We start from the raw sequence: 15,261 nt of genomic DNA, 5'->3' as shown, positions 1-15,261 counted from the left end.
ATGGCAGAGGGTGAACGACTGAACGTGAATGGATGGAATGTGAACAAAATGAAGTCACGGTTGATACCGTGACGGATACTAATACGTAGCTTTCAATAAAAAAGGTCCAATAGGTGGAAGTTAAACCTGTGCGTTAGAATGCGTGTCATATATATGTATATATATATGAACTTCAAAGGAAGTGAGCGAAAATATGAGAGGCTATACTCGTGGTTATAGCCTCTATAGCCCCCCCCTTGAATCAATCAATCTTCTTTTTTTTCCCCTCTTTGTCAAAAAGGAAAAAACGGATACATTCTCACACTCGTTTGACGAAAAGAAGATAATTCAGCAAACAAACAAACAAAAAAAATAAAAACAATGTACCTGTACAAACAAACAAACAAAACAGGAAATGACACCACCGCGGTACATCATCGCCTTAATCAAGCAAGTTATACGATCGACCTCGTATACAAACACGCCGTTTTGCATTGCATTACATCTCGCATATTTATTTATTAACCCTTCCCCATTCCACCCCACACATCCCTTAAATGCCTTCTCTGCCTCTCCCTCTTCTCCCCTCTCGGCATTTGGACGGGGAGAGGGGGAAGGAAATTAGGAAGCGTTCCTATATCCCCCTCCGGATACTCTTATCTAAGGTCAGTTTTAGCATTTCTTACTACCCCCCCATGGAGGTAGAGAGCCAGGATCAGGAAATATGACACTTGTGATTTGACGGGGGGGGAAGGGGGGGGCGCGCTCGTCTACGTATACAGTATGTTAATAATTTACACCATGGGTCTGTTGCCCGGGGGGCAAAGAGCCCATGGCCAGTTGGAAGGGTGGGGAGGAGGGGTTGGAGGATGGGTCAGACACCGGGGTATAGATGATGGCGGTCAGAAGAACGTTTGGGGGTGAGGGGGGGTAAAGTATCTTACAGTAAACCGAGCGCAGCGCCCCATCCGTCAGTTAAAAAGCAAAAAAAAAAAAAAAAAAAAAAATTAAAGCCCTCCTTCACTGCTGCGCATCCTCCTTTTTCGCATTCTCCTCCTTTTCCTTTTTGAACGTGTCCTCCTCGCGGAGGAACTGAAACACCGAGGAGAAGTCCTTGTTGGCATAGCCGCGGGCGCACATGACGCGGTAGATCTGGTGGGCCAGGGAGCCCAGCGGGACGGGCGTCCGCGTGTTGGTGGCCGTGGTCTGGGCCAAGCCCAGGTCCTGCAACATGGCAACACCCAGAGAGGGGTGGGGAGAGAGAGATAAGAGGTGGGGGAGAGAGAGGCCGAGTTCAGAGAGATGGAATAACATGACTTTCTTTGTTTTTTGGTCAGTGGGTTTTCAACCTTTTTTTCCACATCAAAGCCCGTTATTTAGTCAGTATTTGAGGGGGTACAGGAATAAGTTTACGACATACTAACAGTTCCGACAGTTAGTCCGAACACCCTAGCCCAAACGCTATAGGTTAGGCAGTGGTACCCTAACCGCAAGCACGACGCAAACGCATGTCGGACCAACGCATGTCGGACCGACGCATGTCGGAACGACGCATGTCGGGCGCAACGGGTGATTGTGATGACATTTTTTGTCTCTCAGACCCAAAACTTGGAATACGTTTGTCGTGGTTGGATAAGATTTTGTCCACAATTCCATGCTGTATGTCGATGTGGTACCGTTAGGGAGAGATAACAGGCAAATGTGATTTAAAAAAATGAAAAATTATTCTACATTCTCCAATTGTGTAGACTTCTTGTAAATTAACTAATGCAGATGTTTAACCCATTCTGAACGGGCACCCATTCTGGTGTTAGCATCATGTTATGCTTTAGCTATTGAAAAATAGCAGATCTACAAGCTCATAGCGCGCCACCGAGTGGCGCGCTACGAGCTTGTAGGTCTGCTATTTTTTGAAAAATCGAAGAACGCCTGACATTTTTAGAATCTGATCTCGGGTCAGAATGGGTTCATCAGACCAGTGTGTTGTCCAGTGGAAACCTTGTATGAATCTGATCTCAGGTCAGAATGGGTTATACAATAACTTAACGCTTGAGAACTCAAGAGTTACAGATCTACAAGGGTCCTTTGGGTTGCTCTTCATCATTTAGCATGGGGACCACCTGGAACCCAACTCAAGGACCACAGGTTGAAAACCACTGTTTTAGGTGACAGTTGGTGGTAAGAGACGCATACTGATCCTCACCCTGTCAGAGTGTGTGTGTGTGTGTGTGTGTGTGTGTGTGTGTGTGTGTGTGTGTGTAACACACACCAGAGAACATGCTCAATTTATGTTAGCTGGCACGATATGGAGTGACACACTGCTGTAGCACAGGTGTATGTGTGCCTACATACTGTATCTTATTTGTGAGCGCGTGCGCACACACACACACACACACACACACACACACACACACACACACACACACACACACACACACACACACACACACACACACACACACACACACACACACACACACACACACACACAGAGGAGGAAACAGTGGCAGTAACAGTAACATCAAGTGACACACATTAGGTCACAGATGGACCGGTGAATGAAGAGCAGGAGAGACGCTCTCCTGAGACGAATTAAGGGACGACGACAATAAAGCAACAAAAAAGACAAACAAAAAGGCGAACCACAAAAACACGAGAGAGAAAAGAATAGCAGGGGCTCCTGAATACACTGCGACTGAGGAAGAGGCTTTGCACATCAACGGTGTAACGTCCAATTTCGGAGTATAGGTGTGCGAGAGGTCATAGAGAGAAGAGTATGTATCCTTTTAATCCATTAAAAACCAGATTATGGATAGATTACTATAATCCTGGTCTCTCTAAACTGCCTCCCCCCCCCCTGGCCGGCCATGGGCGCCGGATGGGAGGGGAAAGGAACTGGTTGGAATAACGTGTTCCTTCCAAACAGGGAAACTCCTCCCTAAAGGAGCAACTTGGGACACTCGGGCATGAAGGAAGCACGAGTTCAAGTCCGTTGCTCTCCCCTTGTCCCCCATATATGGGGACTATAGGTTGGTGGAGGGTGTGTATAGAGCCCAGGATCACATTAGATGATTGACACAGGGGTGAAAAATGGGTTACAAAGTCGTGGGATAAAAAAAAAAAAAAAAAACAGTTTTTGGTGGCGCTCAAACCTTTTCATGTCAGGAACCCCCATAATTATGTGTATTTCGCCACAGACTCCCATCTCAAAATAATTTGTTCCAGGGACCCCCCCCCCCCCCCCCCCAGAAGCAAGGACACGAGTTTAAAACATTTGCTGTGAAATAATTAGGCATATATATACGATATATCGTATATCGCGATATATCGATATTATATCCCGATGATATATCGATAAAAAAAAAAAAAAAAGTCAGCTGTAATCATATTCCATCATATTCACATGATTTTGGAGAGAAATGAGACCCCTGAAGAGGGGAGCTGTATATGCGTCTGTGCCCAGGTGATGGTGATTATTGATGCTCATTAATACATCAAGGAAGGCAATTATCTTTGCAATGTAGTTAAATAAAATTTGTGAAAAAAGCTTTGGGGGGAAGATAATAAAAAAAAAAAAAAAAATTGTCATTTGTCTGGAAAATCATTGTGTTGAAAATATCGTGAAAAATCGTATCGTGAACCTCATATCATGATACGTATCGTATCGTGAGTTGAGTGTATCGTATGCCTAGAAAGAATATACCGTATATTCAAAGATTTGCACACGTTTTTCATGAGTGCCGCGCTACAAGCTCGTAGATCTGCTATTTTTTTCAACGGCTAAAGTTTAACATAAAGGTTAAAGTGGTTAAACGCTACGGTGACGCAGATGCGTTCCAGGTCTTAATGTATTCTCTGTGTGCAGAGAGTGGCTTCTGTATAGGACTCTAGGTTGGGTATACCTTGGCCATCAGCGTCGTGCCGAAGCCTCCCTGGTAGTTGTTGCCGGAGGGAACGCCCTCCATGACGCCCGGCACGGGGTTGTAGGAGTCACTGGACCAGCAGCGACCCGACGACATGTTCAGGATCTGGGCCAGCAGCTTGGGGTCCAGACCCAGTCTGAGGGAGAGAGAAATAATGACGCCATTGGATCCATTGCAATAGATGTTCTTCCTCCCCACCCACCCTTTTTTTGGGGGACATACCGTCAGCCACAATGGTTCATTTATTTAGTATGTCTCTTGTAATAGAGTCTTCTAGAGTCTAGAGTCACCTAGAGTCTTCTAGGTGAAAGAGCATGCCACTGATTGAGAACATTATTTCCACCTGTGCTGATTAGCAAGATCCCCTTGCAGCTTGCTGTATAGCCTCTGAGTGTGCTGTGTGTGTTCAGTTCTGCTTTGAGAGAGTCACCAAGTAAAAGACCTGTGTCTGAATGCTCTCCGAGTGTGGTTATTATTTAGAGTCCCAGAATATTACAACTCTTCTCTAGTCTTCTACTGTGGAAGGAAGAAGAGCAGAGCAAAGCAAAGGGAGGCAGAGGAGGAGGAGGAGGGCGGCGATTATGGAATTTATTGAAACACAGAGCAGAAGTGTATAGCGCAAAGGAGGAGAAGAATGGATGGTTGTGGGACGGGGCAGGGGGGTCGGGGTGGGGGGGTGCAGGTGATGCCGCTGCTGACCCATGTTGAACCCTGGAGCCCCCCCTTGCCTATACGACCATTCCTCAGTGTTAATGGCCGAGTGGGGGGGGACGACGACCTGGTAATGCCGGCTAATGCACTATTGATGTTTAACAGCACCTACTATCCTTCATCATCCCTCCTTTTCCAACGAGAAAAGAAGAGGAGGTCGAGGAGAGAGAGAGAGAGAGACGAGGGGGGGGGACAAAGAGGGAGAGCTAAATAGAGGGAGAAAGAGATGAGGCCAAGTGTTTAAGGACCAAGCAGTAGCTATAAAACACTAAGCTGTCATACAAACACGCTGCCTTCATATAGTTCCCCGAGTCGTCATTTCAGAGGTATAGCTGTACACATCCTCTCCCACATGTCTGCCAGAGAGAGAGAGAGAGGTAGAGAGAGAGGAGAACGGAGAGACAGAAGGTGGTAGAAAAAGAGGTGGGCAGGGAAGGACAGAGAGAGAGAGAGAGAGAGAGAGTACAAAAACGGCAAGCAGTGGCGGGGCGGGCGGGCGTAACCCCGGCGTCTGGTACTATACAGGGCAGTGTGTGTTAGCGCTTTTATGCCATTTTTTATTTTACTTTTTAAAAGGCACCACATCAAGCCCCCAGTCCAACAGTAACTTACACGGGCCTGCTGCAACTACTATTCTGCTCTCAGTATGACAATTAAACCATCATAGGTCCTTAACCCATTCTGACCTGAGATCAGATTCATATGAGGTTTCCACTGGACAACACACTGGTCTGATGAACCCATTCTGACCTGAGATCAGATTCTAAAAAATGTCAGTCGTTCTTCGATTTTTCAAAAATAGCAGACCTACAAGCTCGTATCGCGCCACTCGGTGGCGCGATATGAGCTTGTAGATCTGCTTTTTTTCAATAGCTAAAGCATAACATGATGCCAACACCAAAATGGGTGCCCGGTCAGAATGGGTTAAAGCCAGGGCTCTCTCCCTCCCCTCTCTCGCTCCCTCCCTCCCTCCACCTGGCTCTCATTCTGCCATTACTGCCACAGTTTTTATTAGCTGTCTACCGACTAATTAAGAATGGGAATTACATTTACACTCTCTCTCTCTCTCTCTCTCTCTCTCTCTCTCTCTCTCGCTTGTTCTCTTTATGTCTTTTGTTTCCTGTAAGCTTCTCCCCTCTTTTCTTTTTAACAGACTGTTTTGGAAATGTGGTATAAGTGACACAGTGTGTGTGTGTATGTGTGTATATATATAAAGCTGTTTTCGTACTCTTTTATTTTTTTCACAATCTAAACGGTATAGTCTTCCCTGATGATGGCTTTTTCAGTTTGTGCGTGCCCCCCCCCCCCCCCACCCTCCACACACACACACACACACACACACCGTTTTCTTCCTCTTCCCCTCCACTCAATCTCCTCTCCTCATCCCCCTGTCTGAGGACTCTAGGGGACATATGTTTGACATCGCAAACCCCCCCAATCTCTCTCTCTCTCTCACAGTCTCTCTCTCTCTCTCTCACACACACACACACACACACACACACACACACACACACACGCACACACGCCCCTCTCTGCGTTCTGGGTGAGCAGCTGAAAAGGTTACTGGCGGAGCTACAATAAAGCGCGTCCGAGCGCGCAGATCGTTTGTTATAGCGCCTCGCAGAGACGCTGACGGGGAGCTGTTGTCCTCTGTTTAACGATAAATCAATGAAGTCCCCACCCATCTCACATGAGCGCACACGCACACACACGCACACGCACATGTTTATCCCATTCTGACCGGGAACCCGTTTTGGTGTTAGCATCATGTCATGCTTTAGCTATTGAAAAACAGCAGATCTACAAGCTCGTAGCGTGCCACCGAGTGGCGCGCTACGAGCTTGTAGGTCTGCTATTTTTGAAAAATCGAAGAACGACTGACATTTTTAGAATCTGATCTCAGGTCAGAATGGGTTAATCAGACCAGTGCGTGTCCAGTGGAAACCTCGTATGAATCTGATCTCAGGTCAGAATGGGTTATATACAGACAGAAAAAACACCGGTGCGCATCCCTGGTTATTAGCTGACATGGCAGTGTTGCTAATTTGCGTGGAGAACAGGACATGTCACGCTTAACAAGATTGACATGGATAAGCGCGCGCGCGCTTATCGCGCACCGCAACACACACACACACACACACACGCACACACACACACACACGCACACACACACACACACACACACACACACACAGACACACCCCAAGTGAAGGAGACATGACCGTAACATTACAGGATTAAAAAGGTGTCCAACATGTGACAGAGAAAGAAAAGAATACAGGGCTTGATATAACGGCATGGCTTCAATCAGTGTTGCCAGATTTTGCAAGAGAAACGAGCAGCCAAAGGTCTATGAAAACAAAGCCACAAAAGAAGCGACTATTATGTGTAGGTATAGGGCACGCACACTCAGCCTGGGGTGACCACTACTGACCAGGCAGGAAAATGACTTCAATTCAAGCACGTAAATCTGTTTTTATAAGCAATTATTTACCACTTCATTAGACAAAACAAGAGAAAAACCAAAGACCAAAGTCCCTTAGAATAAGCAGACTTGGCAACACTGGCTTCCATTGTGCAATTCTCTGACGTTCATGTTGATGTTAGTCTGGATCTGGGATAATGAATTCACAAAATGTGAAAATGGTAACAAACACAAAAAAAAAGACATTCACACTAAATTGTGAAAAGAAATGCAGGGGGTTTAACCCATTCAGGAAGGCACTATGTCATACTTTAGCTATTGAAAGATAGCAGATCTACAAGGTTTTGTTTCATAGCTTGAAAAATCGAGAAAATAAGGCGCAAATCTTTGACTATAATATTCTTTCAGAGCGAACGTTTTAAGTCAAATCTTTGCTCCTGGAACAACATATTTTCAGATGGGGGTTGGTGGTGGGCCAATTACATATCATTTCTGGGGTCCTATTGACACGAAATAGTTTGAGAACCACCGATATAGAAAACATAGGCTTTTCAGAAAACCGTCAGGATTTCAGAAGCAATTGTTTTAGAATCGTCGACAGGTCTAAATGGGTTTATTTCCTTGACCTATAGTGGCAGTGTTTTGCAGGATTAGCTGCGGACACACAGACAAGACGATCTTCTAGATCGGAGGTTCTCAAACCTTTTCATTATAAAATAACCAACGTATATATAGAGCGCCCAAAGTCCTGCCGTCACAGGTCACTCGCTCATCCCCTGGTTCATGGACCTTTTTCTCTATGGAGAATAACATTAAGTCACACTTTTTGTGCCCATGGATTCTTTCAGAATAGAGAACGTATAGAGTGCCCAGTGTTCTTTTGGACGATTTTGCTAAGACGTGACCCAGACACCTTGGGCACCCCAGGGGGGTTATTAATTATTATTAAGACATCCTGGGCATAAAATGCGTTAAAATCGTCTCATCATACGAGACAGTTGTTATATTATAAGAACCGTCTCAGCGATATTGTTCGGGAGGTGTCTCTGTATCGTCAGTCAGTCCCTCATATTTGATACGGTCTTGTTTCTAGCGAAAACTTTACTAATTCAGCAGCAGTAACATTCGCGTTTTCTCACAGTCAGTCGAGTCTTCATATCCGTTTGAGTGAAACGGCCGGGATGATTTGCTCATTTTTCAAACACGGTTCTTCTATGAGGCGATCTAAAATCCCCCCCTATGGGGATTACAATGCAAACTAGAAAAAAGTGCCCCTCGGGGGCACAGGTCTCCACCAGGCCAGATCAGGTTGTGGCCTCGTGGTGGCGCTATAATAGGCCAACATGAAAAGGGTGCCATTTGTTCTCACACCATTGATGGCAATTGGATGATTTGAGGCATTTTGTTCCAAAACTATGTTTTGCAAAAAAATCCACCTGTTGGTGGCGCTACAACAGGCCAATGTGAAATGAGTGGGATATATATTCCTTAGCCTAGTTAGGACATTCTGTGAAAGACCTCACGTAAATTGCACGGCGCGTTCATGATTTGAGGCTTTTTTGTTCTCCAAAAAGGGCCAATCCTGCAAAATTGGCCAATGTTAGCCAATTAGGATGGAACATGAAATATCAGTCGGTTCAAATGCCAAAAAAAAACATAACCCCCTCGAGGGCCCCTCGAGGACCCCACTTTGAGAACCACAACTCTAGACGGCGTGACTCCTATAAGGACCATAAACAGAAGAGAGAGATGGTGTGACGGAAGAAGGAAGGCGTGGTGTTGTGTTGGCGCTTGATGTTTACACACACACACACACCAGGCAAAGTGGAGTTCATTTGCGGCGGGGCATAATATTAACACCGTCTTGTTTCGCTGGCGATTAAAGCTCTTCATCTGACCCCCCGCGGCTCCGTGCCACAGGAGAGGAAGCCGAGCTCCGCTTCTCCCCCACCCCCCCCCCACCCCCCCACCCCCCGTTTATTGTTGCGTTAAAAGAGGTAACGAGTGGCGTTTACGCGCACACACACGCGCCCAGTGTTTACTGTCACATTTTTAAAGAGGTAACAAGTTGCGTTTATCGCGGCCAACTTTCATCTTCATTCGGAACACATGCTCGCCGTTCAATTCGCAACAACAACAGTCGCAAAGAGGGAGAGAGAGAGAGAGAGAGAGAGAGAGAGAGAGAGAGAGAGTAGAGGGAGGCGGAGGAGGGATGCAAACCTCCTTCCCCGTGTGTCTTCTTCATCTGCTCTGGTGGCCTAATTTTTGAGAGAGAGAACGAATGAGCACGATTATGTGCACTTTTTATTTTACACGTGTAACTGTGAGCGTGTGACAGACAGGGAAGTCTGCATGGAGACTATAGTACAGTAGATCTGCTTCTTAATAAATCAGTGTTTTTTCCGAAAAAATCTATTTTTATTCAAACCAATGTTTCTTTTCCGCCCGGGATAAAAATTTGTCTCAATTAAAATCAACCTGATCGACTTACCCGTTGCTCCGCTAGATGTCTGTCTGTTCTGTCTGTCTGTCTGTCTGTCTGTCTGTCTGTCTGTCTGTCTGTCTGTCTGTCTGTCTGTCTGTCTGTCTGTCTGTCCGTCCGTCTGTCCGTCCGTCTGTCCGTGGTGTCAGAAACCCAGCGGTTATTAGGTAGTGGGCGGGGATTTGCATATGCATCAGGGCTAGTATTTGGAAGTATACGGATTGATTGATTGATTGATTGAAGTATTTATTAACCCATTCTGACCTGAGATCAGATTCATACGAGGTTTCCACTGGACAACACACTGGTCTGATTATAACCCATTCTGACCTGAGATCAGATTCTAAAAAAATGTCAGTCGTTCTTCGATTTTTTCAAAAATAGCAGACCTACAAGCTCGTAGCGCGCCACTCGGTGGCGCGCTACGAGCTTGTAGATCTGCTATTTTTCAATAGCTAAAGCTGAATAGTGAAATAGTGAAAGCACAACTCGGTTTATGTGCTACAGTGCATATACAGTACATACATACATGTACACACGTGGTGCGAGGGGATCCGGCGTCCGCCACGCCAAAGCCCTCATTTCTCATCCCTGTGTATATACACTGCACAACATCTATCTCCCTCATGGGTCATTCTCTCTCTCTCTCTCTCTCTCCTTTTTCGGCCACGCTCCCTTTCATCTGCCTGTGTGCATCATTAAAAGAAAAGTCACTGCTGCCTTTTTTTGCAAACCTCGTCTCTCTGGTCTATTCTCTTTTCCTTGTCTTGTCTCTCTCTCTCTCTCTCTCGTGACTCTGTTCGCCTCCCTTTCTCTATCTCTCTCTCTCTGCCGTTTTGACTGGCTGGCATGGCAGAGAGAGCTACTGGAACTGACACAAAGCACGAGACGGATCGCACAGGGAGGAGCAAGGATGGCACACAGTTAAAAAAAAAAAAAAAAATCCTCTGCGTTCCTTTGTCCACGTGTAACTCACCGAGCTATACACAAATGGAACCAAATGCACCTTCACGACTGACTTACATTTTTTACAAAAGGAAAAAAAAAATATATTTTTTATTTCTTTTTTTTAAATGAGGAGCTAAAGGAAACGGCCCGGTGGTGGAAGAGAAAAAGAGAAAAAGAGGGGCGAGAAATGGGGAGGGCAGACTGAAAAGGCGGCGGCGTTGGTTTATAATTGTCATGCGTGGCCATTCCCACCACTCAGGGAACGCCACGCTCTGTCGGACACGGCCCGAGCTTCCATCTCAGATCAACAAATTAGTGCCACGACGAGCGAGCATGAGGCAGGGCCCGGCCAATGTGTGTGTGTGGGTGTTATGTATGTATGTATGTGTGCGCGTGTGTGTGTCTGTGTGTGTGTGTGTGTGTGTGTGTGTGTGTGTGTGCGTGCTCGCACACGCACAGGTATTGAGGAAAAGGGCAGCTCTATCAGGCCCCCCCAACTCTGGCATGATAAAATGTTATTGCCGTTTTCCTGTAAATTGGCTGTGAGTGCTCCGTGGTCCTCCGTGTGTGTGTGCGTGCGCATTGTGCACGGCACGCGCGCGCATGTGCGTGCCGGCTCCATCTCTGCATAAGGAGGATGAGCCGCAATGCAGCGTGGGAGATTTACGGGCGTGGGCTCTCTCTCTCTCTCTCTCTAACCCATTCTGACCTGGGATCAGATTCATACGAGGTTTTCCACTGGACACACACTAGGTCTGATCAACCCATTCTGACCTGAGATCAGATTCTAAAAAAATGTCAGTCGTTGTTCGATTTTTCAAAAATAGCAGACCTACAAGCTCGTAGCGCGCCACTCGGTGGCGCGCTATGAGCTTGTAGATCTGCTATTTTTCAATAGCTAAAGCATAACATGATGCCGACACGAAAATGGGTTCCCGGTCAGAATGGGCTAAACGATGACAGTCTTTGTCAACCCCTTTAATAAAGCCCCCCAGAGATGGGCTACGCGCACACACACACACACACACACACACACACACACACACCCCCCCCCCGTCCTGAGGTTGTATATGGGCCAAATATTCTCCAAAGATAAGACATCACCGATATAAAAAAAAAAAAAACCTCAAAGCTATAGAGGCTACAACAACAACGGCGGTTTTGGGAGAAAGCTATTCTTAGCCTGATGATCCGATAGTCATGCAAAAAGCCAACCGACGAGCGTTATTATAGCTGAGGAAAACTTATACTTGTGTACGTTGATTAACCCATTCTGAACGGGAACCCGTTTTGGTGTCGGCATCATGTTATGCTTTAGCTATTGAAAAACAGCAGATCTACAAGCTCATAGCGCGCCACCGAGTGGCGCGCTACGAGCTTGTAGGTCTGCTATTTTTGAAAAATCGAAGAACGACTGACATTTTTCAGAATCTGATCTCAGGTCAGAATGGGTTCATCAGACCAGTGTGTGTCCAGTGGAAACCTCGTATGAATCTGATCTCAGGTCAGAATGGGTTAAAGAAACGCTTCCTATACAATGCTGGGGATATACGTAGTGGGCAACGGCTGTGTATGAGTGTGAGGATCTGTGTTTGTGTGTGTGTGTGTGTGTGTGTGTGTGCGTGTGTGCGTGTGTGTGTGTGCGTGTGTGTGTGTGTGCGTGTGTGCGCGCGTCAGAAGCAGGGTGGCGTGTGGTGTGTAAATCTGTGTTGCCGCCTTAACCCATTCTGACCTGAGATCAGATTCTAAAAATGTCTTGTTTGAAAATGTCAGTTTTCTGAAAAAGCTATGTTTCTATGTCAGTCGTTCTTTCGGTTTTTCAAAAATAGCAGACCTACAAGCTCGTAGCTATGAACTATGAGCTTGTAGATCTGCTATTTTTAAATAGCTAAAGCATAACGTAATGCTATAACACCAAAAGGGGTTCCCCGCCCAGAATGGGTTAATGCCTCCATATTTCAAGGGTCTAGTGGGGGGATTTATGTGCAAGTGCTCATGCCAATTTTCCTTCTCCGTCTCACCACAGATAAATCAGCTGCGCTAATACAGCTGCGCTGTGTGGGGAACGAGTGCACGCACGCACGCGCGCAGTGAGATAGACACACCGACAGACAGACAGACAGTCAGACAGATGTACAAGCCACAACAACACATCAGACCAAAACAACAGGGATACACAAAAACCTAAAGTTATGAACAAGCCGAGGAATACTAGAAAGACCAAGCTCAGAATGTCCTTCGTACAATGTGTGTAAATCATAGCATTTTTCCACTGTCCCCATCTCTTAAGCCTGATTTACGCTTTTTTGACGTCGCGCACAGCACTTTGACTTCATCCTCAACTTCCAATCAGTCAGTAGCGGGTTTCAACCGAACCAAGTCCCTCGCGTATATACACCTGTAAGCTGTGTGTGAACTGGACAAAGCCTTTTTTATTTTTATAACCCTCCTCGGATTGACCTCGGCTCAGAAAAAAAGCTGCTTAGTTCAAACTACAACTCCCATCATGCTCGGTCGGCCTCGTCCCGGGCCAAAGTATGGCTGTGTGGCGGGCCCCGGCGTTGGAAGGTGATCATGATCAATGGGAGCAGTATTTTGAAGGGAAGTGACATGGGTTGGGACAGGACGACGCCAGTGAGAGAGAGCTCAGTCAGTGGATGTAAATGCACGAGGCCTACAGTACAGTGTTGTTTTCGTCGACTAAAACTAAGACGAAAAATGTTCGTCGACTGCCTTTTTCCACCGATGAAAACTAAATGAAACACTAAGCTACGATGACTAAAACTAAGACTAAATATACCGACAATTTCGTCAACAAATAAAAACTAGACAAAAGTGTTAGGAAGGGACTATAGTGGACAAGAGATCCAGTATAAGTCATTTTACACTGAGTTGCATGCTGAAAATAGCCGATCTACAAGCACACATGTGAGCTTGTAGATCTGCTATTTTCAGCAAGTGTAAAAACGGTCATTACGACGGCATCAAGGCCCGCCAAAATACAATTTAGTCGACTAAAAATCAACTGTAGATTTAGTCGACTAAAATCTCATGACATTTTAGTGGACTAAAACTAGACTAACACTAACACATTCCAGGTGACTAAAATGTGACTGAAACTAAATGAAAACTATTGAAGAGACTAGGACTAAAACTAAGATCAAAATGTGCCGCCAAAAACAACACTGACAGTGTCGGGGGGCTTGGTCAGAGAGCAACCCGTTGTGACCGTCTCTTTTTTACGCCCATAAATGGAGATCTCTCAGTCTGCATCTGTCCTTCTACTCGTGTCCCTGTATATGGAGAGGAGATCGCTGTTACCGGTCAGTCTTTGTCCCTCGTATGGGCAGTTGGGCACTTGGGAGTAAAGAAGAGAAATATCCTGAATTTCATCAAAAAGGCAACAACCAACAAGGCGAAAGGATATCTGAACTGCTCGACAGCCGGGGCGCCGCCGCACTCCCTCGAGTCTCAGCCGCTCGCACGCGCCGTGATTTAAGTCGCTCGGTATAATATAATTATGCACATAATAATAATAATATTAATACGGAAAACGACGGCAGAAAACGACTTGTTGCGACCAAGGAAGGGACTGCATCATCGACTTATTTATTAGCGCGGCGCGTTTCGCCCAAATGAGCTTCGTCAGGTGCCGCGTCCCTTCCTTGGGCGGTTTGTTTCTCTTTTTGAGATCAATATTTTGGACGTGAACACCTCGGTAGCAATATTGTGACGATGTTGCTTTCCTCAAAATATAAATCAAGATATGGATGCTTTCACAAAATACTTATTCAATAATTATATTGTTATTCAGCAATGCCGATATAATAACTAAAGGAGTAAGAGGCAAATAACGGAACAGCTAGAATGGTCAGTTAAGTTGAGACATTTATAACAGTTTACTGTAATGCAGCCTTTTACATCAGGAACGTGCAAACAATGTTGCCACATCAAGATATTATGATATCCAAAGTCGCAGATAATAAGCTAGTCTCAAATCAGAATATTGATGTCATGTCGATTTTCGTCACTGGAGAAAAGATTCAAACCTACTTGACTTCTTCATGCTGACAGAATTAGCTGGGTAAGTTAATGGTCGACTGCGCCCAGTGTACCGTCCTCACAACTGAAGCAATAAGAGTCTAATAACATGGTCCAATCTACAGCTGGCGATATCATATGCGATATGCCGTTTGTGAACAAAACCATACAAATCACAATATGCAATATGTTCACTGGAATTCTGGAAAAGCCATTACTATATAGAGCGTCGCAGTCCCTCCCCCTTCCATGACAACGCCTGGCCCAGGAAATGAATCCCAATGCATTTTTCCCATAGACATTTCAAAACGTATTTATTTAAAGACCTTATAAAGCGTCGTACGAAGCCAACTCTTGTCGTGACAAATCATGACACACAATATTTTGGACCAAACAAATAATTATAAAGAAGAAAAACAACAACAAAAAAACCAAAAAAAAAGTGTTGTAACCTGCCGTTTTTTTTCTACTTTCTTTCTACGTTTGTTGTCATGATTTGTCACGACAAGAGTTGGCTTTGTCCGCGGCGTAAAAGTCTTTAAATAAATACTTTCTGAAAAGTCTATGAGGAAAATGAACGGGGATTTATTTTCCGGGTCTCTCGAGGGGGGCGGTGGGACTGCGACGGCAGGCAGGGGTTCTCAAACCGGTTTTGGACCAGCCACCCGGCCGTCATACAGTCGGAAGCAACGGAAGCTCTATCACGAGTAAAATATAAATATAAAGTGGAGCCTCCTCCCCACTTCCGTTTT

General features: G+C 45.6%; 1 protein-coding gene across 1 annotated transcript in view; it reads right to left on the bottom strand.

Annotated features, from left to right (window-relative positions):
* Positions 1-826: 826 nt before the first annotated feature.
* LOC308331569 (3-hydroxyisobutyrate dehydrogenase, mitochondrial-like) overlaps positions 827-15,261 on the bottom strand; it is a 42,806-nt gene continuing 28,371 nt past the window's right edge. Inside the window, exons 5-6 of the mRNA XM_080787052.1 lie at positions 3,882-4,105; positions 827-1,203 (exon numbers count right to left, since the gene is read on the bottom strand). Of these exons, the coding sequence (XP_080643178.1) occupies positions 1,000-1,203; positions 3,882-4,105 (428 nt within the window). The 3' untranslated portion in view covers positions 827-999. The remainder of the gene's footprint in view (positions 1,204-3,881; positions 4,106-15,261) is intronic.

The sequence above is a fragment of the Protomyctophum bolini genome, assembly GCF_963924005.1.
Source record: "Protomyctophum bolini genome assembly, chromosome: 17".
NCBI lineage: Eukaryota > Metazoa > Chordata > Actinopteri > Myctophiformes > Myctophidae > Protomyctophum > Protomyctophum bolini.
The sequence above is the reverse complement of the archived record's forward strand: the minus strand, read 5'-3'. Positions and strand labels throughout refer to the sequence as shown.